At 39.8% G+C, this 27,946-nt stretch overlaps 1 protein-coding gene across 1 annotated transcript in view; it reads left to right on the forward strand.

Annotated features, from left to right (window-relative positions):
• Window positions 1-27,946, forward strand: part of MCTP2 (multiple C2 and transmembrane domain containing 2) — a 190,938-nt gene that overhangs the window by 24,821 nt on the left and 138,171 nt on the right. The window contains exons 4-7 of the mRNA XM_007463535.1: window positions 18,483-18,625; window positions 19,364-19,440; window positions 19,931-20,042; window positions 24,151-24,186. Coding sequence (XP_007463597.1) covers window positions 18,483-18,625; window positions 19,364-19,440; window positions 19,931-20,042; window positions 24,151-24,186 — 368 coding nt within the window. The remainder of the gene's footprint in view (window positions 1-18,482; window positions 18,626-19,363; window positions 19,441-19,930; window positions 20,043-24,150; window positions 24,187-27,946) is intronic.

Consider the following 27,946-nt stretch of genomic DNA (forward strand, 5'->3'; position numbering starts at 1 on the left):
AAAAAAAAAAAAAAAAAAAAAAAAGTGAAGAATTTTGTGTCTTCTCCAGGTCTTTGCCAGTCTGTCCTGCTAGTTCCTCTCTACTTTGTTTTGGAAAAACTGTGAAACGGAGGATGGGTCTCCCTTCGTCTTCTGTGTCTCTTACTTTTTCTTCCTCATTCTTGCCATTACTTTATTTTTTCAGGAAGAATTCCTCAGCCGGGCCTTCCAGCTCACTGTTTTCTCATCAGTTGTTATGACCACTGTGATATTCTGTTCGTCTTTTGAGTTGGCTTTTTTTTTTTTTTTTCATTTTTAGAACAGTCTATTTCATGCATGAGATGTTGCCATCAGGTTTGAGAGCATTAAGTATACATTGAAAATCTCCTGTTTGGTGCTTTGTCCCTCGGATATCCTTGGGTTGTGTTTTCCGCTCCTCTTTCTATTTGTGTGTCCCTGTTGCCATCTATGGATGCTGTTTTTGCTTACTGTGTCCTGACTTCACTGAGCATAAGCAGGATTGGGACATGCAGCCAGACAGGGAGAGCCAGTCGTTCAGGCCGGCTCCTGGTGATGCCCCGTCATGGAAAACCTTCCTCAGTGGCTTCCTGCCCATGCTCACTTTTCCTGCTTGCAAGTGCCTTTGCTGGTCACTGCTCGGCACCAAAGGGACAGGGCTGTGCTGGGCCATCCAGCTGCTCTATGTATGCTGTGCCAACCAGTCACCATGGTACTTGCTCAGGCCATCTTCTGCTTCCTGTATCCACTGCCTCCAAGCTGGAGCATCCCTGGTTCACCTGCCATCCTATCCTCTTGGCCCACCTCTGCCCCTGAAACTTTTTCTGCTGTGACTTTCTACTGCTCCTGTTTTGGACTGTGGGTTCTTCCATCAATCTGATCTCACCAACTTCCATCTTTTAGATCTGCATATACCCACTTTTTAGAAACAAAATTACTATCTTTCTCTTTTCTGTCTCTTTCTCTTTCTCTCTCTCTGTCTTTTCGTAATTTCTCAGGATTTCAAAATGGTGAACAAATTTCACTTTCTACTTGTTGGTAAATAGTGTTTTCTGTCAAAGTTATAATTTCTTACCCATCAGTTGTGCAACTTCTTGTGTACTGTCATTGTGTACTGTTACGATAAATGTCTGCATCTTAATAGATAGCTCTCTTAAGGTTATTTTGAATGATTTGGGGCAGATAGCAATTTTGTACCTGAAATCACATCTGAGGGACATGATCATAAACTAGAGTGAGGTGCCTGCCCACAAATATCCTGACTTTTGCTCAGAACCTGCAGTGTCCAGTGGATGCTTCTGTCAAATGATGATCATTATGGGGCTCGATTTGGGACAGTTTATCTGGAGATTGGAACTGTGTTCCACAGAGAACGTATTTAACTTTACTGGAAAGAAAGTGCTCTAAACCTTTAAAATACATGTATTGTAAATTTTTGGAAAGCTCCAACATAATATGTAACTTCGGGGCTGTGCCCAGGCCTTGGACCTCTTCCAGGGCCAGCTGCCCCTTTTCCAGTTTTGCCATCTGTTCTGATTATTTATCCCTAATTGATGTGAGTGATCTGGCCACACCACCCTTGATATATCACACCAGTACCCTTACAACAGATACTCAGGAGACAGTCAGTAAACTTGGCAGATGACGGGGGAGCCATTGCCTACATCAGAAAATGACCGAAACAATAGGGTTTTTGTGTGCTACTCCACACCTCGCTGCTTCAGGGCCAAAGGAGAGACTGTAATCTGTGCTCTAATCCCGTCAATAGCATCTCTATCTTCGTAGTTTCATCAGAGTTAAGCATCATATGACAATTTGGCTTTATCTTGTGTCAACCTAATATAATCCAAGGATAAATTCCTAGTAAGGCATCTAGATCATAACCTGTTTTAGCACCTATATCTTTTATAACCAGTAACATCGTTCCTGTCTCTTTTATTTATTGGGAAGATTAATCGTTATCTATTAAGAAAACATCCCCCTCTCAGCAAGTGCTTCTTCTAGACTTTGCAGTGTGGTGTGCCTTCCTTACTGTGACTGTGTTCATGACTGCTCGATTTTCACAAGTATTAAGGTAGTGATCAGGGCATGTTTGGTGCCCACTGTTGATTTGTGCAGGGATCATAGTCACTGGCACCTGTGCTTGTCTCCTTTGCCCCGGACTGACATGGCTTATTGCTATGCAGTATTTTCTATGGAGCCCAGCCCACCCTCAGAATTTTATCCAGCACAGTCCTTTCAGCCAGTAGTTCTCAAATTTGAGTGAGCATCAGAACAACCTAGAGGGATTATGAAAGTACACATTGCCCACCCCCAGAGGTTCTGATTCAGTAGGTCTGGGGTGTGGCCCAAGAACTTACATTTCTGACAAGTTCCCAAGTGATCACGATGCAGCTGGTCCAGGAACCACCTTGTGAGGACCACTGCTCTAGACACTGGGTGGTAGCACTTGAGCAGAAACACGTGCGTCTCCTGGAAGGGAGAGTTTCAATTCCCGATTAGACACAGCGTTTTCTTTTCTTGGGGCCGGACCTCATTATGCATTTGCATTCTTACTCAATTTGTATTCTCTGAACATAATTTAACTTGGTATTCACCTCATTAACATACTTAGGTACAGAGAATGGTGTGATGTGCCAAATTACCAAATATAAAAGGACTTGTGAATTATCTATGAATTTACACTATGCTGTATCACATGTTCTCTGATTCTCTGGATATGGGATCGATAGCCGATAGTTTCAGTACTAAATATCCTTCAAGATCTATTCACATGGCATTTCTATCTAGTCTTTTATGTTTTTCACAGACATAAGCTCCCTGTCATCTAGGTCCTATGAAAATTTTACCTCTATAAACCATACACCTTTACCCTCAGTTGGATAAATGCCTGGTCATCCCTGTTACTATTAGTGCTATATTAGCTGGGTAACCGTTTTATTCATCTTCGTATGCCCTACTGTGCCATACTGGAGGTTTATACATAGAATGCTTTTAATACATTTTAGTTCTTCATTAGGGAAATCCAACTTAAGTGCCGGACTTAAAGACAAGGAGTATTAAAAGACTATCGTGAAAGGGAAAACATCTTCCCAGGAGGGAACAGAGTTCCTTCACTCACACCTTGACTCAGCAAGCGTTTATTCAGTCCCTTCAGTGAGATGAGCATCGCACTGGTACTTGACTGGGACCTAGTGATAGAGTCCAGAAAAAAAAGACTTACATACAAGCAACCCATTTAACAGAAGTCCTAATTCAGGTGATTAAAGTACAGAGACTAAGTGACTTGACCAGGGACTTGCAGGGAGGCAGTGGCTGAGGCAGGACTCACCAGAATGGGTGGTTTTGGGGGACAAGAGGAGGAATGAGACATTCCAATCTACTTCTTGGCTTGTGATTTCCGACGGCGACTCACTCACTCTCAAGTGGAATTTACCCATCTGCAAAATGGGCATGATGTAGCTTGCCTTATAATGTAGTTGTAAGAACTGAAAAAAAGAAAGTGTATATAACATAGTGCCGTACATAGAGAAAATAGTCAATAAATGATAGTGTGCGTGTTATGGTAATTAATGAATAATGATAATGAACTTGGCCCATGATCCTGACTCCCACTGCAGAGCTGGTTCCTGTGATCCATGTCAGCTTTCCCATCAGTGACCTTGGACACTTGGCTGTTAGTTTGGGTTAATTTGTTAGTACCCTTGTGCTCTCTCTTTATGCCCCGTCTTCAGCATAGGAGTTGATTTTGATTTATGTTTTATTTTACATATATTCAATCATGTATTTTATATTTGTCTAAAATATAATCAATTTGACCAAATACTGATTTCACTTATGACAGGGATGCCTTCAAAGTGTTGTTGAAATGTGTTGCACCGTTGACTACAGAGGACCTGCTCCAGGATATTTAACCCAATTGTGCCATCACTCTTTGTGAATTTTTAGGGAGAAAAAATATTTTTTGATGAATCATTCCCTGCTGAGGGAAGAGGTCAACATTTTCTTTGGATTATTACATAGTCATTGCTGCGTAGGTAACATTCCATCTAGAACACGGGTTGGCAAACCTTTTCTGTACAGGGACAGAAATGAATATTTTAGAGTTTATGGGGCATAGGTCCATAAACTTAGTGAAAGCTACTTTGCTGGTCTAGTGACGAAACAGCCATAGATAATATGTAAACCAGTGGACATGACCATGCTCCAGTACAACTTTATTTATAAAAACAGGCATGAGGCTGGATTTTACCCATGTCCAAAATTTGCTGACCTCAGTCTAGAATATCATGATCTGATTTTGGATTTTCTCTTGGAGAAGCTGCTTTTTAGAGTAGCCAAGTACATCTTTATTTAAAATAAGGAGGTATAAGCTAATGAGGAAGTGATCAAGTTGTGAAGCTCATGTTTTCAAATGAAGTATCTGGAAAACATCTCAGTAATGTGACATAAAATAATGCAGAAAAATCTAGAGATGTTGGGTAGTAAAAAGTCATTTTTTTCCCCCTATATTTTCACTGGGCAGTAAAGTGAAAAGTCATCATATTATCTCTCAGGAAAAGATGTTTCTGCCATACCTAAAGAAAGGATGTTCAAAGGCCCTTATAGGGTTTGTGATTGAGGACTAGAAACTTTGTCACTTGGCCCATCCAGAAAGAAGGAGAGCCTCTCAGAAACAGGGATCCCCCCAACTTCTCACAGGGCTACGAATCCATCAGCCAGGGGCTGGACGATGGCCTTCCCTGGTGTAAAGAGTGCTGTGAACATTTTATCTAAATCTCTCACTTCTCTGGCTTCAAACACGGGGCTGGTTTGTTAAGTAGACTATCAAGTTGTGATTTTGAGATTTTCTGGGAGATTTGGTGAAGTTTGTTATACTAGGAAGTTGCTAATTCTAAACAATGTACAGGTTTAGCGATGGTGTCAGGAATGTACTGTTATGTAGTCACCACCCAGAGCATCCCAGGGTCTTTAGCTGTCAACTCCTCTATCCCTTGTACAGAATAGATAGATAGGGGCGAGTGTGTGTGTGTGTGTGTGTGTGTGTGTGTGTGTGTGTGTGTACACTGAGTAAACCCAGCAAAACCCACAGCTCATGAAAAAGAACTGGAGTTAGTGAGTGACTAAGCAATAACTCACCTTGCTGTCATGAACATGCCTGTCCATCTATGAGTCACTGTGGATGTAAGACCAGTATCATGGAGCACTGAGAGGTTTTGATGAGGTCCCTCTGGAAGTGTGGCCACGTTGAGAAGATTGCCTCTTACAGGTCATTTTCCAGTTCCTCAGGAATTTCTCTTCGATTCCCTGGCATGTAGTCCTTCAGCTTTGACTAGACTTGACCCACTGTTGGAGAGTTCTGTGCTAATTAACAGCCTCTTTTTTTTTTCCTTTGCTGGGCCACTTGGGTTGCTACAGTGGTCTTTCTAGGAATAAGCCTTACTTGGATGCTGTAAAATGCCCAGGCATTTCCTGAAGCCCATCTTCCCAAGCCATCTCTAGGAGAAAACCCGAGCCCTCCCTGTCTCTCTGCTCTGTCCCGGTTATTCCCTGTTGCCTGTCTGCTGGTCACACCTTCCCTCCTTTTCTGTCACCTCATTTTCCTTTGCTCTATCTTTCCACTCCTCTCCCTCATCCCAACTTCTTCCTTTTACTCCTTTATATTTCCCGTCTCCTTCCCAATCTTTTTCTGGGAGGTTCTACAGACTGTATTGTTTTTGACCAAACCAGACACCTGTATTAAGTTCTCCGTCTGAGCCATTGTCTGGTTAACTCTTGGGGGTCCATAATTTCGAGATTGGTAAAGTAGAAGGAATGTGGTAGGACCAATTCATTTAATTTAATTTAATTTAATTTATTTATTTACATCTTTATTGGAGTAGAATTACTTTACAGTGGTGTGTTAGTTTCTGCTTTATAACAAAGTGAATCAGTTATACATATACATATGCTCCCATGTCTCTTCCCTCTTGTGTCTCCCTCACTCCCACCCCTCTAGGTGGTCACAAAGCACCAAGCTGATCTCCCTGTGCCATGTGGCTGCTTCCCACTAGCTATCTATTTTACGTTTGGTAGTGTATATATGTCCATGCCACTCTCTCGCTTTGTCACAGCTTACCCGCTTATCTTCCCCCTCCCCATGTCCTCAAGTCCATTCTCTACTAGGTCTATGTCTTTATTCCCGTCTTACCCGTAGGTTCTTCATGACATTTTTTTTCCTTAGATTCCATATATATGTGTTAGCATACGGTATTTGTCTTTCTCTTTCTGACTTACTTCAGTCTGTATGACAGACTCTAGGTCCATCCACCTCACTACAAATAACTCAATTTCGTTTCTTTTTATGGCTGAGTAATATTCCATTGTATATATGAGCCACATCTTCTTTATCCATTCATCCGATGATGGACACTTAGATTGCTTCCATCTCCTGGTTATTGTAAATAAGAGCTGCAGTGAACATTTTGGTACATGACTCTTTTTGAATTAAATGGGAGAAAATATTTGCAAATGAAGCAACTGACAAAGGATTAATCTCCAAAATTTACAAGCAGCTCATACAGCTCAATAACAAAAAAAGACCAATTCATTTTAAGTCTAACTGCTTCACAGTTTGGTTGACATATAGAGAGTGTTGAACCCTGGCTCAGGGTCCCATGAAAGGGAATATGGCCAAGAAAATATTTTGGTGTCCTTGAACTGGTATTGCTAATGCCAGCAGCCCTGTTTTCTAGGCCTGGCATGAGCACCATGTGACATGGGCAGGCCTCTTTTCTTGGAAAAAATGCTCCACTCAAAGCTTAAATCCCGGAGCGTTAATTCCTGGAAAACAACAGCCCTTTCATTGAAACCCTGTGTTTTCTGTTGATGTGAAGGGTAGTTGCATAGTGTCCTGCTGTGCACTAGCATACTGGGTTGCTGATGCCCTCTGGTGGCCACATTGCAATACTGCAAAAGGGAAAGAAAAGTCCGTTGCAGGAGTTCACTGCAACATCACTAGGGCGTACACATCACTTCAGCTGTAGGCCTGAGGGCTGAGGGTTCATGGTCGTCTTCTTGCTGTGAGTTTTAGGCAATGACAATTTGTGACCCATTCATCCAGCAAACGGTTCTCTAATCCCAGCCCAGGTAGACTGGGACAGCTGTTTTTAGAGCAGGGACAGGTACTTTTGCAGATTATAGGAAGAATGCATTGGATAAGTCATTTTCCTATTTGAAAGGAATGGTTTAGACAAAAATTTTTAAAGATCTCCCATTAGTGTGAAAAGTTGGCCATGCAATAGGGGTTTAATAAATTACGAAAGTGCTACCAAAATGTTCAAATGTCAGGCACCTCCGATTTGGGTCCTGTTTGCCTCTTGCAATTTAGTAGGCTGATTTTAAAGATTGTACCATTTCTATGATTATATATTTCTTCTTTAAAAAGGAAAGGATGCTCTTGTATTAGACCTAGAGAAGAACATTCTCCTCATTGCAGCTGTGATTGGAGGACAGGCTGGATGTTTCTAGAACTCTGTGTTATATGCTGAGATCAGCCATGTAGCTTCCCAGCAGGTGTGCTGTGAATGGGGTGCACTGAGGGTTCACCCCTCTGCCTCCGGGCAGCTCTGTGGGCTTGGGCCAGCCCCTCAGCAGTCTCTTCGGTGTACTCTGTGCTGGCCAACACAGATGACCTTGTTTGTGCTAGGATGGGAAGTGTTGGGGGCACTGGACAGTGGGTCAGAGTCACAGACTCGGGGCACAGACCATCTGAGTTTGAATACCAGCTCAGACATCATCCAGCAGTGATTATGGGGTTTAACCTGGTGCGTGTGCTTATGGGGATGTGTGTGTGGGAGGGGTGACATAGCCATGTACAGTGGCCATGAGCTATTATTATTGTTGTGTCTGGTTCTAGTTATTCTCCTTTCAGTTTTATTTCTGTGTTTTCCCTCTGGGAAAGGCAATGACTTGTGGCATTTCTGCCAATTTTATTAGGGCCCTTCTTCCCAGTTTCTTGATAATTTGTCCCACTGTTTGCATACCTCTTGTTTTTCTCTTTAGATTTTGTACTCCTAACCTCCTGCCCACTGCCAGCAGGGCAAAGGGTTGGTTAAGGTTGTTTTCTGAGACCAGTTCCTGATTTATTGTCAGTGCAACAGCAGAAATGAAAGAGACAGTAGTTTTTAAGGGTGCATTATTTGAATAAGAACCCCGTTGTGAATTGATGGTTTTATTTTCTTCATCTTAAATTTGACTCAGAAGATACCCCTCAAGTTTCATAGCGACCAACATGCTAAAGCTTGGTGTGGATGAAGTCATCCCAGTAGGTCATTACTTATTGGAATTTTTTACTGAATGTACTACACTGATCTGATTTTTAAAAAAATACTGAGTTCTAAAGTAAAATAAGATCTGACTTCAAATTACTTGATGATTTGCTATTTTTGCTTCACATATATATTTTTTCTGTATTTTAAAAGTTCTATTTTGAGAAGAAATTAAAAGCAGTAGTACACCTCTCTTTGTTTAATTAATGTGCCAGTTTAGGTTATCATTCCAGATTTTAATTACTAGTAATAATGCTACAGAACACATTCTTGTGCCTACATCTGTGTGTCAAACTTTATTTCTTTGCAAGTCATTTATTGCAGTGAATCGGATGTTTTCTGTCACATGATCTGACATCTCAAGATTCTACTTTACAGAATTGCCAGTTCACTCTTGAGAAACACCTCTATTTTGCTCACCCACCAGGAGCATATGAGTGTTCCACTTCCCGTTTCTCAACACCACTGTGTGTAGATTATCTATGTCAATTTTGATAAAGAAGAAGTATCTTCTTGGTTTTGTCTTAATTTGTGCAGAGAAATTTGGACCCTGAGATATATTTGGTTAAGAGATATTTGCTTCTCTTTTGTACACAGCCAACTCCATCCATCTCTGTGGCTTATTCTCCTGGTTCCTGGATATGTTCATGTATATTTTTCTACATTGTCATTTGCCTTTTAATTTTGTTTATAAAGTTTTTGTTGCAAACCTCTTTTCCAGTCTTACAATTTTATTCTGGAGAGTTTCCTTTCTTCCTTGCTTTTGTACCTTGAAAGGCCTTTTCTCTCTTGAGAGATATGCATTAACCTATATTCTTTTCTGTCTGGTTTTACATTTTTCTCATTAATCTCTTTGATCTGTATCAAGTTTATTTTGATTTCTTGGCCCAGAGTCGGAACTTCGTTTTACTTTTTGCCAAATGGGTATTTAATTAACTAGGACTAAATTTTCCTTTCCCTAATGATTTGATGGCCACTTTTTAATTGGGTATTAAAATGCAGTCCATATGAGGGTCTGCGTCTTGGATTTCTCTTTTATTCCTATGGATGTGTTGTTTTGTTCCAGTGCCAGCACCACATCACAGTTGTACTGTACTGAAGGGTCACAGTTAATACTTTTTATTTTGCAAAAATTGGGGCTTTGCTTCACATTGGAGTACCTACTCTGAGCACCAGATGGCGCTCGATCATTGGTGTGCTTGTGTGGGAGCAACGAAGACACATCTGGTCAGCTTATTCAGAAAGATGCTCATTCATTAGCAAACTTGAAACTTTAAAGATGCAAACACCCATCCTGAAACCCAGGTAGCAGTTGGATTTCCTCCACTTGGTGGGTTTTGGTAGCCTGCCAAGGTCCCGCAACAGGGATGAGGAGCCGAGTTTACACCCCTGTGTACTTCTAATCACCTCATCAAGAATAGGGGTGCAGGCATCTCTTCTTAGTGACCACTTCAACAAAAGCCAATTTGTTCTGTTACTCACCAAATGGCCCATTTACTGAATCCATCAGTATATTGACAGTGTTTTTCATTCATCTATTTAGAAAATTAAGTGTGTAACATTATTGGATGAGAACTTTAAAAAACAACTTTGGGGCTTCCCTGGTGGCGCAGTGGTTGGGAGTCCGCCTGCCGATGCAGGGGACATGGGTTCGTGCCCCGGTCTGGGAAGATCCCACATGCCGCGGAGCGGCTGGGCCCGTGAGCCATGGCTGCTGAGCCTGCGCGTCCGGAGCCTGTGCTCTGCAACTGGAAAGGCCACGACAGTGAGAGGCCCACGTACCCCCAAAACAAACAAGCAAACAAACAAAAAAACAACTTTGGGAGGTCTCTGGGTCATATTAGTTAATCGGCTCTGAAGACAAAGCCAGAATAGCATCTTAAATAATATTTAATTTGTCTCAGGCCAAAGAAAATGATAGAAAGGAATGGACATGGCCTGGCCTAAGCTGAAGATCCCACAAAGGGGATGACTAAAGACAGAAAAAGAATATAAGGGGGAACAGAGGTGGTGAACAGGCAGAGAGTAGGGCAGGTAGGGAAGTCTTGGGGTGGGGTGAAGGAAGTTTTTGGGGGAGCATGGTACAGGGGGAGAATCTGAAGGCCCCATGAGGACCTCACTCTCCACAGCTCTCTTAATTCCCATTGTTTATTCTATACAAACTTTAAAAATAGTCAAAATAAACAGTTTTGGTAAAACTATAAATAGTTAAAATAAGCAAGTTTTGGTAAAATTGGTAAATTCAGATCCTCAATCTCACTGTAAGTTGGTCACTGGATGATCTTTCAAAAAAATGGATTTCGGGCTTCCCTGGTGGCACAGTGCTTGAGAGTCCGCCTGCCGATGCAGGGGACACGGGTTCATGCCCCGGTCTGGGAGGATCCCACATGCCGCGGAGCGGCTGGGCCCGTGAGCCATGGCCGCTGAGCCTGCACGTCCGGAGCCTGTGCTCCGCAACGGGAGGGGCCACAACAGTGAGAGGCTCGCGTACTTTTTGCCCTTGGCAGGAGGGAAGTTCTGCCTTCTTCTCTATTTGGTACACTACATCACAGGGTTCAGACATGGGCAAGCCTTGTCCAAGGTGCCGCTAAACTGTTGTCCGTGGTGGGCTCCCCAAGAGGAGGGGAGTCAATCTCACTGGGAGAAAAGTTCAGGAGTGGTTCAACCAGGATGTGCTAAGTGACAGAAGGTGGCCAGCAAGGCCTTTAGATGGTCTGGGAGGAAACTGTTCTTCTGAGGTTGGTACCAAAAAAACAGAAGCATGTAGCCACCATGTGCAGGAGAAGGGGAATGTGCATGTTCCCTTCATTTAATTGTAGTGGATAAAGCCTGGCTTGGAATTCTGCTAGACTTGAATCTCCTGCTCTCTTAAGTAAAGTAGACTGTGCTCTATAAAGGGAAAGTTGTTTCTCCTGTCCCATGTGACTGAGGAAGAACGCCCTTGAGTTTCCATAAGGCCCATTATGGTTTCTGAAGGGGTCTGTTAAGAAAGCTGCAATTGGACATGGCTTGCTCTGGAAGTCTCAGTGTAACTGCTAGAGGGCAGCAGCAGCTGTTGAAAAATCATCACTCGCTTGTTTTCTGAAATCACGTCTGGCTCTTATTTAGCCACCCTTGGAGAAAGTCAGAACTTATGGATCCCATATGAAAACAACTCAGATTTACTTCTTTTTCTGGCAAGAAGAAACATTCCAAATAGGTATATATATTGCAAAGAGTCTAAAGATATGTGTATAAATATAATGAATCTTATTACTCTTAAGCCAGAGGATAGGAAAAAAGTCAAATTTATGCTTTTCATATGTGTTCAGATACTTTTTATGCAGAATGAATTCATCTGTGTGTATCTCAGTTTCCCTAAAGACTTAGTAAATAATTATTGACTTGAAACTGAACTCTTAAGATCCTCTGAGAAAAGTTCTCAGGTATTACAAAATGTGAATTTTGTGTAAAATTATGGAGATCATTTCCTTTCATAAACAAACAACAACTCTGAGAAATGCATTTAATTAGGAAACTTTTCTAGCTTAAGACCACGTTTCTTTTGGAGAGCCTGTATGGCTGAAGTTTTTAACTTGGCAAATGAGCTTTGCTGGTGACAAATAAGTAGGTTTTGTCTACAAATACAGCTTTCGCCTTCAATGCATTGGATTTTTAGTTTAAATTAAGAATGCTAGTTTTAAAAAAACTATATGATATAGTACATAAACTATATGATATAGTGCATATGTGTGTGTGTATATATATATATATATATATATATATATATATACACACACACACACAAATAGATACATAAATGACCATTAAACTGATTTATAGAAATATACTTACGGGCATGGAAGGGGGCAGATGTGTTATTGACAAGAAGGCAGGTAAAAGAATACAATATGAAGGCTGATTCCTTTTTGTGGAAAGTGTGTGTGTGTAAAGTCTCGGTGCATATCAAGATAGTAAGCTTTTCTAGCTGGTGGTAATTTTCTTTCTTTCTTTCTTTCTTTTTTTTTAATTAATCTTGACTTTCTGCTTTTTCTACTACCATGGCCATGAGCTGTTATACTAGAAAAAAGCAAAGAGAAGGTGTTGGTAATTGGAGTTTCATTACAGATGTATCTTATTTGCATATTGGGCTAGTTCTTGAGCCAGTCCATGTGATTTTGTCTGTTCTATTCAACCATTTCACCTGTTAATACTGCCCATCTTTTCCATAACACACTCAATCCGGTAATAGCCCCTTGGGATGATAAATCGAATGCCAAGAGAACAGAATCTTCAAATATGATGGTTCTTGATGACTCTCTCCTGATGATAAACTTGAGTTATGTGTCCTTCTTATTGAGCTGCCTGTTATTTTCATAAGATTATACCTGCAAAGTTCTCTGAAATCCTAATGAATTCCTTAGGACTGTAGGTGGGGCAGTAGCTAGTACTCAGGAATACTTAGTGACTTTCAGATTTTAAACGGCCCATTCCTTCCAAGACAGCTCAGATTGTTTCATGAAATTTTCCCAAACCATGTGGGATCCCTGTGAGAAGTATATAACATAAGGAATTTTCTGTTCAACTTTTGAAGACAGAAGGGGTTGTAAACATCACACCTTTAGAAGGGACATATAGAGACAAATTATCAGTGCATGTTACTTGGACAGCTAAAATAAAGTAAGTGAATATTTAATTAGTACTGCATACATTGTTACACACTCTCCCCTTTTAAATTAATTGAGTAGTAATACTGTAAATAGAAGCACATACTATGTAAATGTTTGGAGCCTCTTGTTATCAAAGTATAGTGGTTCACTCAGTTCTCAAGATAATTCTACAAAGCTGGCATTTTTCCATCTACAGGTGAAGATGGTAAGGCTTGAGGAAATTATGAGGCTTAAGGTTATACAGTTACTGAAAGGAAGGTCTGGGAGTTTAATCCACCATACCCATCTTACTTCAAAGTTTATTCATTTATCATATCGTCATATAATTCACCTACCATGCATATTAGGCAACTCTGGGCATGCATCTCACCTTCCAGAGCTTTGATTTGGGGGAGTTTAATATTACGTTCATAGGCGCCCCAAGTAGAATGTTTTCTATATTTAAATAATTTTATGAAATACAGAGTAGAAAAGTTTTAAGCTGTTTTTATTATTGCTTCTGTTTGTCATTAATACAGTTCTTAGCAGTGTTTAATATTTTACTCTACATAGGGAAGTTCCAAGTAAGAAAAGAGTAAACAGCTTTTCCCAGTGGTTTTGATGACGTAACCCTTTCAGTCCGTGGAGCACCTCGAGGTATGAGTGTTCCATGGCTCATGCTTTGTGAAACCCTGGATCGGTGCTTCTTATAGTTTGGGTATAGCTGTCTCCTCAACTCCCCGGTGCTGTGTTATCTCAACTACCAGGTTTCTTCGCTTTAGCCTTTTTCTTCTTCCTTCTAAATTATAAGCTGCTGCCAGATTTGTATTTCTGAAGCGTGGCTCTGATCATTTTACTCTCCTACTCATAAGTAAACCTGAATTTCCTTCCCTCTCACACAAATAATTCCAGATGGACCAAAGAGTTAAGTGTAAAAAACGAAAACTGCAAAATCAGTGGAAAGAAACATGGCTGAACTAACTGAAAATCCTTTAGTGAGAAAAATTCTTCTAAGCAGAATGTTAAACGACAGTGCCATAAATAAAACTGGTAAATTTGCCTAAATAAAAACGGAAATAACTTATTGCAAGAAGTAAGGTAAGTCTAAACAAAGTATGACAAGATTTACAGCCAATGGCTGCTTTCCATAATTAAGGGCTCATTCAAATCCATAAGCAAAAGACAAAACCTTGAGCCCATAGAAAAATGGGTAAATGATATCAGTGAGAATTTCCCTGACAAAGAAAGACAAATGTAGGTCACTAAAATATGAAAGATCCTAAGCTTTACTCTAAATGTTAATGATAGAGAAAAATGGAGATACTATTTTTTTTTTACCTGCCAGTTTTTCAAAGTAAAGGTTTATGACATCAAATATTGGTGAGCATGTAAAGAAAAAAAATACAAAACGTATACTCTTGGTGGAAGACTCTTGGTGGAATTTTGACAGACTTTGGAAGAACAATTTGACAATGGCTGTCAGAACCAGAAAAGACACATTCATTTGCCCTGCAGTTTTCTTTTTTTTAATAAATTTATTTATTTTATTTATTTATTTTTGGCTGTATTGGGTTTCCGCCGTCGCACGGGCCCTCTCCAGCCCTGGCGAGAGGGGGACAAGCCCCACCACGGTGTGCGGGCCTCTCATCGCGGTGGCCTCTCTCGCCGCGGAGCACAGGCTCAAGGTGCATGGGCTTCAGCAGCTGTGGCACATGGGCTCAGTAGTTGTGGCACGCGGGCTCTAGAGAGCAGTCTCAGCAGCCATGGCACACGGGCCCAGCCGCTACGCGGCATGTGGGATCTCCCCTGACCAGGGCCCAAACTCATGTCCCCCGCACTGGCAGGCGGACCCCCAACCACTGCGCCACCAGGGAAGCCCTGCTGTTTGTTTTGAATATAATCACATATGAACTCAGAGATAGTCATACAAGGATGCTTGTTGTAGTATTGTTTGTGCTAGTAAAAAAAAAAAAAAAAAAATGGAAGTGATGTAAATGTTTATTATTTGGTAACTAGTTACATAAATTAAGATACAAGAACACAATGAAAATGTATGCAGTTGATAAAAGAAAAAGAAAAACTGGTGAATCTGTATTGCTGATGTGAACAGAGCTTCAAGGTACTTTAGTTGTGAAAGCACAGAGTCCAGTGCATTTATTATGATTACATTCGAGTTAAAAACAATTCTTATATTTTTTCCTGTAAGACACTCAAGAAACTGGTGCATATGAGGAATGGGAATGAGGAAAGATTAAGAGGGTGGAGAGTTTTCATTTCATACCTTTCAGAATCATGAGCATGTATTACACTTGTTAAAAAATTTAAAAAAAAAGAACAGGAAAACCAAAACTTCCCTATATTTCTTACAGAACAAAAACTTAACTCCTTATTTTGTGACTTTTAAGGCACTTCAGTCTGACTCAAAACTGGGGTTTTTTAACTTTCTCATTATACATTTTATCCCCTTAATTTCTGGATGAATTGAAATGCTTGCTTGGCACCGCACAGATCTAGTCATTTTGGCCTCTTTCCCCTTTCGGAGCCGGTTCCTCCAGCCCACATGGCCTCAGTCCTTTTCCGCTTGGCCAGATCCGCCCATGTTTCAATTCCCATCTCCTTTATTTCAGCCTCCACTGATACCCCAGCTGGAGCTAACCTTTCCCACCTGTGAACTAGCATGCCCCCCAAGTTCTATTCTATTTTGACACTTACCTCTTGGGCCTTGGGTTATATATACCATCTGCCTGCTGCCCGCCAGGTACAGAAGAAAAAGCTCTGGGATGGATCTTCCTTTGACATCCCCCTTAGTACTCTGTAACACTGAGCCATGCTCTGAGGCAACCTGTGTTTGTGGCATGTGAGTGATGTTAGCAGGCCTGACAGGTACAGGGTCGAGGGAGGCGTGACCATCCAGAGCATCATGAGCAGAAATAAGGACTGTCCTGCATTGTTGTCGGGAGTGTGAACTGGCACAGCATTTCTGGAGGACCAGTGCGTGGCTGTCAGTCTGTCTCAGCACACACAGAACCACAGTACCTTTTGCACGGGAGCAGGAAGCTCCGGCTCTGGATGCGTGATGGCTACATATTCCAAATTTGAGGCTCCGTGACTCTGTTGAGTCCACATGGCAGAATGGGTGGCGACCCCAGGAGGGAGGCACCATCTCCGGCCTCCTAGTTTCATTCTCCTCCCAAAGTTCCACACTACCTCTTTATTCCAAGGAGCCTCATTGTTTATGAAGCGCCCTGTGAAAAAAAGGTTAAAGTCCACCCATTCAGGTGTCATCTCATCATTTGTATAATCTGGGCGTTGCATTCCTGAGCCGTGACCCCTTTTCAGAGCCTGCCTAGTTAAGATGTCACTTGCCTGACAGTGAGGCACTTAGGCTCAGAGAGGAAAAATCACTACGTGCCCCCTGCCCCCCCTTCTCAAATTTTCCCTAACAATTAACGCTATACTCACTTGACACCCTGGTTCCTTATTTGGCTTTGTAAACCCTGGTCCCTTTTTCTATTAATTCCAGACATTAATATTTTCTTTCACGCAACTGCTGCCATTCACCCGTGAAACAGTTTGAACATTATGTAGCTGTCAAGATGCCTGGGGATTACCCAGTATGCTTTGCCTGTGAGAAAGTGACACCACCGAGGCCTGGTTTTGAGATGTTTATTTTGAGAGCACGCTGACAAGCATGAAGGCCTGATCCCAGAGTGGCAATTTCATTTAATTAAAGGCCTCTTTTTATTAGAGTTTTCCCCCCACTTTTTTTTTTTTTATCTATATATATCAGAATGACTGTTAAAATCTGACTTGCCACAGGTGTTCTCTTGTACTCTCAAAGAGGGGGTATGGACAGATTACTGACTCACTAGTCACTATCCCACTGAATGGCTGGGGATGCCTTCATTTTTACTATCCTGGTCAGAATTGCTGCTTGAGCGTGTGCGAGTACGTGTGTGTCCAGGTTTAAAGTAAAGACTGCTGGGTTTCTGCCCCTTTGTTGACAAACTTAAAACGTGAGTGCCGAATATGTATATATGTATATTTGTAACTTGATTTCTTTGTTTTAAAGTTAGCAGCCTTGTCATACTGGAATGGCTGAATTATCCAAATGATACCTTGGTTACTCTGTTAAGACTTTTAGCCAATGTGTATTATCTTGCCCCCAAGTGATGACTCCCAGTTAGAATAGTTAGTATAAGAATTGCATTCATGCTCAGGAGTTTTCCATTCTGCAGAAACCTCAGAAAGAGCTGAAAAAAAAAAAAAGATTGAAATAATTCATGGTGGGTATTAATGAGTTGGAAATGTTTGTGACAGAGTAGCCTAATTAATTTTTGATGTAATATTCTTAGACTACATTGGCTTGACTTTAACATCAAGAACTCATGTCAGTAAATCTGTGGAGGCCTCTGCTGGGCATTGTCCAAGGCACCTGGAATGTGTCAGTGAACAAAACAGACGGTTGGTCTTTGAGCACTTATTCAGAGTCTGGTTCACAATGAATTATACCAGCATACCTCCCCAAATTAGATTTTTTTCCTTTCTTTGTAGCATTATCGGCTAGCCTTCATTCATGCCCTCGTGGATTATTCATTTATTTGTGCCTCCTTTATTCATCCTTCACTAGGTAGTGATGTGCAAGTATGTCCCAGTCACTCTTCTGTGTCCCAAGTATGATGGCACACTTGCACAACACATTAATCCTGGTATTATGTTTGTGGGCATGTTTTTTTTCCTCAACTGATCTGAAAAATGTGGAGAAGGGTCCATCATTGGCCCTTCTTTCTGCTTTGGACATAGTGGCTATAGCGGTACATTATTCATTCCTTTTCAAAGCTTCCTGGGAGGAGGCAGCTGGTCAAGGGTGTTGGCCCGAGGCCGGCGGGTTGGAGGACCTTGTTGAGGGGCGTTCAGCTCGCCAGGGGGAGACAATGTTCTCTGCTTTACCGCAGGTGCGGAGCGGGGGCGGGGCGAAGAATGGCAACTTTGTCAGTTTAATCTCTATGCCCCTGGTTCTGGGGTCTGAGTCCCCAGGCGTCTGAGTCGGTGGTTCCAGGGATTGATTGATTTATTATGACTATATTATAAAGTACAGGGTTCTGTTGAGTCAGCCATCTGGCCAAATGTTTGAAAATGGTTTCTTTCCATTTTCACTGACTCACTGCCATTCTTAGGAGGAGTGGGCTTCTCCCCAGGACTCCTGAGATGCTTGGCTGGTGCTGGTGGATTTTATTTCTTGAATTTTTTGTGGGTAGGAGAGTGATGACATACCCACAACGAAACCAAACAGAAAAAGCTCAAGGAGCCCATTTATATTCTACCAGGAAAGGCAAAGAAGAAGCAGTCATTTACCCCAGATTGTTTCACTTCTCTCCCCTCTCCACCTCTGGGGCCTTCAGTCTCTGTGCAGGGAGACATTTGTTCTGGGTGTGCTCAGTGAAGTGCTTTGAGCCTGGAGAGCGTGGAAAGAATCTTTATTTAATGGAGATCCTAGGCTTTTTACGTATATTTTAAAAACCTGTCTTGCTCTCTTTTTCATTTAAAGGCACGAGTGATCCCTATGTGAAATTTAAGCTGAATGGGAAGACTCTGTACAAAAGTAAAGTCATATATAAGAACTTGAACCCAGTTTGGGACGAAATAGTCTTATTGCCAATACAAAGCCTTGATCAAAAGCTGCGTGTGAAGGTAATCCCAGATGACTTTCAAATCTGCTCTTTTATTAAAAACATTTATTTCTCAGCCATCTTCGCCCTCTTAAAAGTCAACTTCCCCAAATTCATTCTTGTATCATTCCTAAGCACTGGGTTAAAAATATAAGTATGGAAGGGATTCTTTATACCCTTGGTCAAACTCTATGTTACTCTCAGATCTAGCAGAGTGAAAATAATATCTCCATTGATTGTATTTAAACTTACTGAATGTGGAAGAAATATTACTGCCAGTGCAGTGGTGACAAGTACTAAAGCCTTTCTCAGAGAGCTGTAAGCTACCGGTTGTAAGCATCAATTGCTCTGACATCTGGGTTAAAACTGCATGAGTTGAGTGCAGGATGGGATTGCTATAGAATATTTAGCAAATTTCTATTTAATTGGCAGATTTGCTCACTGTGGAAAATACTAAATTTTAATGAGAGACCATTTAAACCACAGAGAGTGGTCCATTGTGCATAATATCTTAATGCATATGAATACTGCCTTAAAAGTATTTTCTGTTATTTTGGCCATAGTAAGCAAAATGCACAGGTTTGAATAATTTTGTTCTCCCCCATCAGCTTGGTTAAATTCTTCTTTATACTGTGCAAATTACTTTTAGATCTACAAGACTGAATTCAAAATTCCCAGCCTATTGCATTTATCCATACTTTGATATACTCAGTTGGTTTGCCATATTAATGTGTGTTACTGGCCCCCTTCTTCTTTGTAGGTGTATGATCGAGATTTAACTACATCTGATTTCATGGGTTCTGCATTTGTCGTTCTGAGTGATCTTGAGCTTAACAGGTATTGTAATTTTACCATCTAGTTGTTATTAGCGAATTTTAGAGGGAACTCAAGATAGTCAAATGACAAAATCAGAATAAATGAAAGAGTGCTTTAAAATGTGAGTTTTTCTATAATTTTTGCTTTTTAGCTCCCAAATATATATTGGTCAGATAGTACATCTCCTATAACATAACCTAAAAGGTGTATTGAATTTTGTACTTTCGTGTTCATTAACCTACTTACCTGAAAATTAAAACAAGTATTTACATTTTCTTTGGGCAGTAGGGGAGAAGAATCAGTTGACCGACTGTTGAATTAGGCAAATGCCAAACAGTTTCTCTACCCCTGAAGATGGTTGGTTTATTTCCGCTGAATCTGGTGCTTTGTTTAACTTGTGTCTCACCCCTGTTCAGGGGTAGGAGATTTTTATCATAAGCTCCTGATGTATTCTAAGGCTATAAAGTACTACCAATAAGTGCTACCATCATTTGTTGCTTTTTGCTTATAGAACGACTGAACATATTTTAAAATTGGAAGATCCAAACAGTTTAGAAGATGACATGGGAGTGATTGTATTAAATTTGAACCTAGTAGTAAAACAGTGTGATTTCAAGAGACACGTGAGTGTGACCCTTTTGTTCTTTTTAAAATTCTCCGTTGCAACTTTTCTTTGATAATTGGGTTGCCAGATGGCTGACATTTTTGTATTTATTTGGGTAGGGGGAAAAACTGTATAGAGACTTAAAGTACCTATCTGTGATAATGTACACCCTTTCTTTTGGAAACCTGGAAGGAAATCCAGTAAGGAATGATCTCTATTTTGGCTAGGGATGTAAACATTACTAATATTGTAGCAATAATACTATTGCTGTTATTAAGTGTTTTTGCTGCTTATGGTTTGCTTGTCACAGATCATACAAAATATGCTTTTTCTAAATGTTAAGGTTTCCATTTACTGTTTTCTTAGGTACTAGATGACTTAGGCATTATTTAGTTATGAAAAGCTGTTCCCAGGATTTAGTCATTGTGTTGTACATTACTAAGGTGATCAAGTATACATTTGCAGCATTTCCGTTTCATCTTCCTTTTTCTTTTAGCTACCAAATTTTCTATTGAGAGTTCTTCTGGGAAGACACACATTTAATATTCTCTAGTCTGTTACATGGTAATTTCTAGTTAATGCATTACCTATTAAAGATGTCTGTAACATCAAAAAGCATTGGATTTTGTGACAGTATGATGGGGACTCTGTTTTGGGGAGCAAGTATGTGAATACAAACTGTAATCTTATTTTATATTCTGGTATTATACCTTAAAATTCCAAGAATGAAAATGAGAATGAAAGCATCTTGGATTGTCATTTATTTGAAAGGTATTTCAAAAGCCAATTAAAAACAGCTACTTGAAAAAGGACAAAGATGTGTTAAAATTTCAGCATGTTTAGAATCTGGTATGAAAATCTGAAGCCTGTTTATAAAGTAGGCCTCCAGTAATACCTCTTGAATTGAGTCAGTGGGGTCAGTGTGGAGAGTATTCTTCATTTTGACATTACCTTTGCAGTTAGTTGTAATTTATTTTCATGATGAAAATCATGAGTGATTTACTAGTAAACTCACTGAAGATAGTTTAAAGGAGTAAAAAAAAAAAACAACCAAAAAACTGCACAGTGATTTTTCAATTGCCAGAGGGTCAACTAAACAGTTGCTATTTTTAATCTGAATTCTTTACTTATGAGCATTTACTTGATGATAACTTTGCGGGGTGGGGGGAGATCTCCATTTATTAATTAAGAAGTGGCACTGTTAAAACCTGAGGCCTCAATAACATTGATATTTTGATACTAAAATGTCTTAAATTCATGTCAAAAATAATTTTTTTTTCTACCCAACATAGTGACGGCGGGACTTCCTTTAACTTCTCTTAGTTTTGATGGCATTGTCATCAGATTCAGTGGCAGGGCATCCAGTAGGTGACCGGTTCCTTGAGCTGGATGCCAGGTTACAATGACATGCCATGGAAATGAGCATATTATTTGCCACGTGGTTGCATAATTGCCAGCTGATATGTTCTGAAAATTTCTTACATATTTAAGTGGGGTTTGTAAACTTGGATAATGACCTCATGAAGATAGCTGCATATTTCAGCTGCATAATAGCTGTGTATTTATTCCACATGTGGATTTTTCTGTAGTGTATTCGATCGTATTTAGCAGTACTACTGGCACTTAAAATATGTTGAAATATTGCCAAAATTTGGAGTTTTTAAGTAGAGCCATTTCAGTCAAAATTTATTTCAAATTGCAGAGCAATTAATACTCAATGCAGCTTGAGTTTGTTTTTGGAAAACATCTCAAAGCCTATCTTTTCAGAGCCCTAAAAGGAGACACACTTGTCATCCTATTTAGTTTGGCCCTTCTTTCCTTGACTCCTCCACGCCCTGTTTTTGAGAGTTTGTCAGATGGTACGCATTATCTACTTGCTGGTACGATTTCTCATTTTCTTCGTTCTTTGCTTGTCTGGCAGGGTCTAGTGTACAATCTATTTACTTTATATACGAGCGTACATACATAGATATACATATCCATGTATATGTATGTGTGTGTATATAGATGTAAATATATAAATAAAATGGGGTATTATAGAAATAATAATAATGGTAATGCCTGTTCTATTTGTTCTGACTGGTAGTGTTATTTTTCTGTTTATATACTTGTTCAAAGTATACCTGAGCAAGGAATAATTTATCCTTGGCCATGTGTGGCTATTCAACTTACAGTGCTTATCAGGGGCCCTTTGGATAGAGTAGGTATCAGAAAACTGTTGATCTTTTCATTGAGTTTAAGTTAGTATTTAAAGATATTCTTCTATTGGGTTTTTAAATGGGGTAACTAACACGGGAGACTGAGATTATTTGGGAATAATTTGTTTATAAATTTCCATTTCAATTTAAAGCCTGATGGAGAGATTTCAGTTTGAATTCTCGGTTTTGTACCCGTATTTCTTCCCGTTGTCATTGAGGCAGTCTTTGTTGCTTTAGAGCCAAGCCAATAAAAATCTTAACATGTGCTAAATGTCTGTGAATTGACCCTCAGGGCCAGGGATTTAAGTGCATACGGGCATGGTACAGTTAGGAGGTAAGGCACTGGGTGGAGGGCTGATAAACCTGCCCTCTGTCTCTTTTTCTCAGCAAAAATAGGATTTTAGTTATAATTATGAGCTCTGTCATCAGACTGCCTGGGTTTGAATCCCGACTCCACTCTTTTTAGTTTTGAGAAGTTAAGTGATCAGGTCAAATTCACAGAATTACTTAATTCTCAGCTACAATTTGTGAAATGTGGATTTAAAAGAAAGATTATCTATTTTATAGGTTTGTGAAGATCAGCATGATCAAATATAGTGCTTAGCACGGAGTAGACACCCGATATATGGTAGCTCTTAGTACTGTAGTAAGCAGACAGTAATACTCATTTTCCAGTCATTTCCTTATCTATTTTTTTAGTCTTTGGTGATATAAAAATCAAATGAATTGTATTTCAAAAGGCTATTTAGGAATAGCCATGTGTACCTACAGGATGGTGATTAATTTTAGTGGTTGTTCTGGGTGAAAATATTTGTTCATATGTTGTTGGGAAAATACAAAAAGAACTGATTTTCATACCCAGATTGTAGTATCTATAACTCTGGGTCACATGCTGAGTGGTTGAGCTTCCAGTTTCACCAGGGAAAGTGTTTTTCCTGAAGAATATTTTCAAGACTTTTTTGTACCAGCGTTTCTACTTGCTGGTCCCTGGAATATAAGTGGATTTTCCCCAAAGACAATTTGTTTTCTGGTTTCTAATTTACTGGGGAGACTTATTGGCAATGTGGATAGGTCATTTGCCTAAAGGCATTTTTTTACTTAATCATAATAGTTACTATGGGCTGCTCAATTAGATTCATAATTGAGTTGTAATCTGCCAAATTTTTCCAAGTTTTAACATCCAGTTAGCTGGTTAACCAGCCAGAGTAGAGCTTTGCAGTACTGGACGGTGACAGGAGTAATGAGAGGATTTTGTTAGGAGAGAACTTTAATTGTAGATGAAATTCAGCAGTCTTAGCTCGACAAATGAGAGATCAAAAGAGAACAGTGGTGAAGTTACTGGCTGTTCAGAACATTTTTTTCTTCCCTCCCTCACTGGTACATTAGCCTATTTTTCTTCATTGTGAAGAAATGACTCAGATTGTTTTTCCTATTATTTCGAATATTGAAATTTTCTCAGCAGAGGGCAATGGAATTATTTTTTCTAGTATCTAAAACTACAGAAACCTAAGCATGAACTAACTTTGTCCATGAATTTCTTAAACATTTTTATAGTGTGCTATCTGGATATTTCAGGTAGGAAAAACCTGCCTTTCCACTTTGCTTTTCGAGGTAAAATTAGAGTGTTTTCAGGCAAATAAAAACATAAATATACTTGTAAGGACTGAGCAGTATTCTATGTCCTTGTTTTTTCATTTTTGAATACTGTGAGGAAATGATGTAACACAACCACAGAAATGTGATTTTTCTAGGTTTCTAACTATTTTCTTGCTCAAATGTGTTTTCTCTGAAACCTCAGAATGTGGGTGTCAGTTGCTTGAATGTAGTCTGCACCATCTAACTAGCATGGTAACATCATCATGTTGTTAACGGCTCTATTTCTCTCTTTTATTTTGCCATTTTTCACGATTCACTGGACATAATCCTTAGCGTTGGTCAAATCGGAAGCAGTTAAGTGCCAGCAAGGTAAATATAGCTGTTTTTTCTTTTCTTTACATCATGTGGTTCACCTTTGTAGCGAAGACAAATGTAGACAAGATTATTATCCAACCTTTACATGGAAAGGCTTTCTTTTCCTCTTACTGCTGTTATGAATAAAAAGGAAACAAACTCCCTTTTAAAATTTCATTTAATAAGGGCATAGCCAGATGTTTGAACTTACACTTGTTTTAGTGTTGACATTTTATACGTACCGGCCGTGTTAGAATGTTACACTTCATTAAGCTTGAATTATTTGGAGTTGTAGTGCAGTTAGATTTAGTCCTTTAGAAAGCTATTTACCATTAGGTGGAAACTGTTATAAGGGCAGTGAAAAGATTGAGAAGAATACATGGTATATTTTATCAATCTTTTTTCATATTACTTTTATTTTACCTTTTTTTTTTTTCAAAGTGTTTCTTTAAAGATTTCTCCATGAAATACCGGTGACTTTTTTACATTGTTAGTATCTTTTTAAACAATTATATACTTTTGTGCAATTTATAAAAAATATAGGTGTACCAAGGTAGGGATGTGTTATTATCAGGTTATTAAGGTAACATATTGTAACTTAAGTGACTAAATGTCAAAATTAATGTAAATGTAAACAAAACCAAAAATATTATGTATAACTTACTTTAGCAGGTCTACTGCTTTTAAAAGAGGAATAACCAAGGTGGAGGTGGCCGTGATGTGTCTGTGTATGAGGGGAGGGTGCGTGGGCAATCTCTGTATATGCATTTATTTGTACACACACATGTGTACACAGACATATGCCATCTCTCATTTCTAACCTCACCACGCTGCAGTTGTTTACTTCTCTATAAAATAAGGAGATTGAAACAAAGATTCCGTGTGTTTGTAAGAGCGTGTGTATGTGAAAGAGAGAGAAGGAGAGATTTGTAACCTGACTAGTTCCTAGGAAAGAAGGTAAACTTTTCTAAACCTTGCTTTCTCAAATCCAGAGGAATCAAAGTTCTGACTCTTCCTAAAATGTATATCCTTTGCATTTTTGAGCACTTTAAAAATAAACAGGCTAAGGTTTTTTTTTGTTTGTTTGTTTGTTTTAATCCTACCTGTTCACTTGGTTTCCAAGACTCTGGTTCTTTTTAGAAATAAACTTCAGAGGCAGTAAGTAATCATGTGAAGTGGTCTCAAAAATTCCTTCCAGCTTTTGTCTTATTCCTTTATAGTCACTAGAGGGTAGAAGAACATCGTTTCTCTCCACAGAAGGGCGCCCAGCTCTCCCTCTCATGTATTAAGAGTTGCTGTAACCATTCGCAGCGGTAAAGTTTCCCAGCATGCTCTGGCGAAACCTGACAAAGCAGTATTTTCTCATTTATTGATTCTGCTGCTGCACTAAAACACTGGTACTGTACATCAATAACCATCTTTAGTTAGGGACATCCGGCCTGTGGAAGAGCACTGGCAGTTTGCGGAAGAACATAAAGGCTAGAAAGAAAAATTGTGAGCTTGGGGAATATGGGAGTCTAGAGGAGGACAGCAGAGGTTAGGAAGAACACCAAAGGAATGAAGAGGGGGAGGAAAAATGTTATCAAAAATATGAAAGGAACAGAGGAGGATCCTGGAACTGTCATCTTCTTTTTTCCCTGTCATTGTAGTTTCTAGAATTTTGACTTCAGTGCACTGGGCTCAGAGACTAAATGCCCAAACCTAATACAATGTTTAATAAAACCTCAGATGAATATAGGTCATTGAAAGCTACTTGCGATCTTATATGAGAGATGCCATTTATATATTGGTGAAGAGTTTCAATTGTTAGGTTGACATTTTGCTGCTTAGAGTTTGCAGTTTTGGAGGAAAACATGAGATAGCTTCTAATTTAGCTTATGAAAATGAGTCATGTGGAAAATCTATAGACTCTGTGATTAACCTTCTGTGTAAGTAGTTAAAATACCCTGATCAACCTATCTTGGTATTTTTAAACTATAAGCTTCTTTTTTTAGGATTTCCATATTATATTTAAAAATTAGGTAACAGAAGTTTAATATAAGGAAGAGTACTTACTATGAGTGTCTAAAATTTTACTAGTCCTAAGTGATGTATTACCTATAAAATGTCATTGACTCTTTCACCTCAATCTTATTCTTATAATAACTTAACTTTATTTAAATAATTGCTCTTAGACCCATAAGTTTATAATTTTGCATCATCTAGAGGGACCCAGAATGGCAGAGTCTTTGTGGACTGTCTTCTAAAGCATTTCCTAAATTTTTCTTTTTTTTTCTTTTTTTTTGGTCTCTCGTGGGCTTAGTTCCCCAACCAGGGATTGAACCTGCACCCTCGGCAGTGAAAGCACGGAGTCCTAACCACTGGGCTGCCAGAGAATTCCCCGTTTCCTTGATTTTGATACTGACCTTGATTTTAATACAGTAAATACATAGAGATTGCCTTTAAAAAATAGCTTTAGGTTTCATACAAAAGCCTTTGTTTTTCTTCTAATGAGCCTTTTAAAGAGAGAACTGAAAATCTTATTTAAAAGGACCTGAATCAGATAACTACTTTTTTTTAGATATTTACTGTGCACAGTCTTTTCTGTGAATAGATCTGTTTCCAAATCTTACTTCTCACTTTCTAATGTATATCATAGTTACAGAGATAGAAAACTAACAGCAGTTACTTCTCTTGCATCAAATAGTCTAATGGGATAAAAACACGATGATAAAATATGGAATTGATGGGTCACTGACTGTATTCAGGAAATCTGCGTATATACAGACCACACCCTTGCCCTTTCATTTGGGACTGTATTATGAGTGACCACAGTGCCCTTTTAGTTATGGATTTTCTTTATTTTAGATAATTTGCACTGAGATACGTATTTATTCTCACATGGCTCCTCTTCTGACCCATTGTTTTATGCAATTATGTGTCAGCCGTTTAAGGTAGAAGACATCCCTGTACCTAGTGCCACATTTTTTTTCTGTACCCTGATCCTAGCATTTACTCTTTTTCTCTCTCTAGCCCAGGGGTCATTGAACTTCAGCCCTGTGTCTGCTTCTGCAAATAAAGTTTGATTGGAATGCAGCTGCTCTCATTTGTGTATGCACTGCCTCTGGCTGACGTGGCAGAGTTGAGTACTTGGGGCAGACACTAATTCTTACTACCTGGAACTTTACAGAAAGTCCGCCCGCCCCGCCCTCACTCCAGCCTAAGAGTGCTGGCTGCTTCCTCCTGTTACTGACCTTAACTTTTCTCCATATACTCTATTTGGCATCTCAGCTTTTCCATCGCCTGTTCTCCGCATTATATTCCCTCTGTTCGTAGTTTCCTGTTGTACTCCCTGACAAAATATAGGGGCTACGCTCTTGCTTTCGGCTTTTTTGGATACTTTATTTCAGTGTCATGACTCCGAGTCATGAATTACATGGTGAGGGTTCTGCCTGAATTTAGGTTATGTCCTCCTTGTCTTCTTTCCCCTTTTCCACTTTCTCTTTTTCCCTTGGGCTCTGTCTGCCCCTGTTTCTAGCTCTCTGACATCTAGGACTCAGAACTGGTAGGCAGTCTCAGAAAGGTGGAGTTGGTAGTAGCAGTGTTTTGCTGAGGTTGGTCTTGAACCCGGAGAGCTGTCTGTTGCATAGGCCAGCGCCTCCTTTCTCGGCTGGTTTGTCCACTTGGGCTTTTTTTTTTTTTTTTTTTTTTGCGGTACGGGGGCCGCTCACTGCTTGGGCCTCTCCCGTTGCGGAGCACAGTCTCCGGATGCGCAGGCTCAGCGGCCATGGCTCAC

Source organism: Lipotes vexillifer, unplaced genomic scaffold, assembly GCF_000442215.2.
Source record: "Lipotes vexillifer unplaced genomic scaffold, Lipotes_vexillifer_v1.1 scaffold665, whole genome shotgun sequence".
Taxonomy (NCBI): domain Eukaryota; kingdom Metazoa; phylum Chordata; class Mammalia; order Artiodactyla; family Lipotidae; genus Lipotes; species Lipotes vexillifer.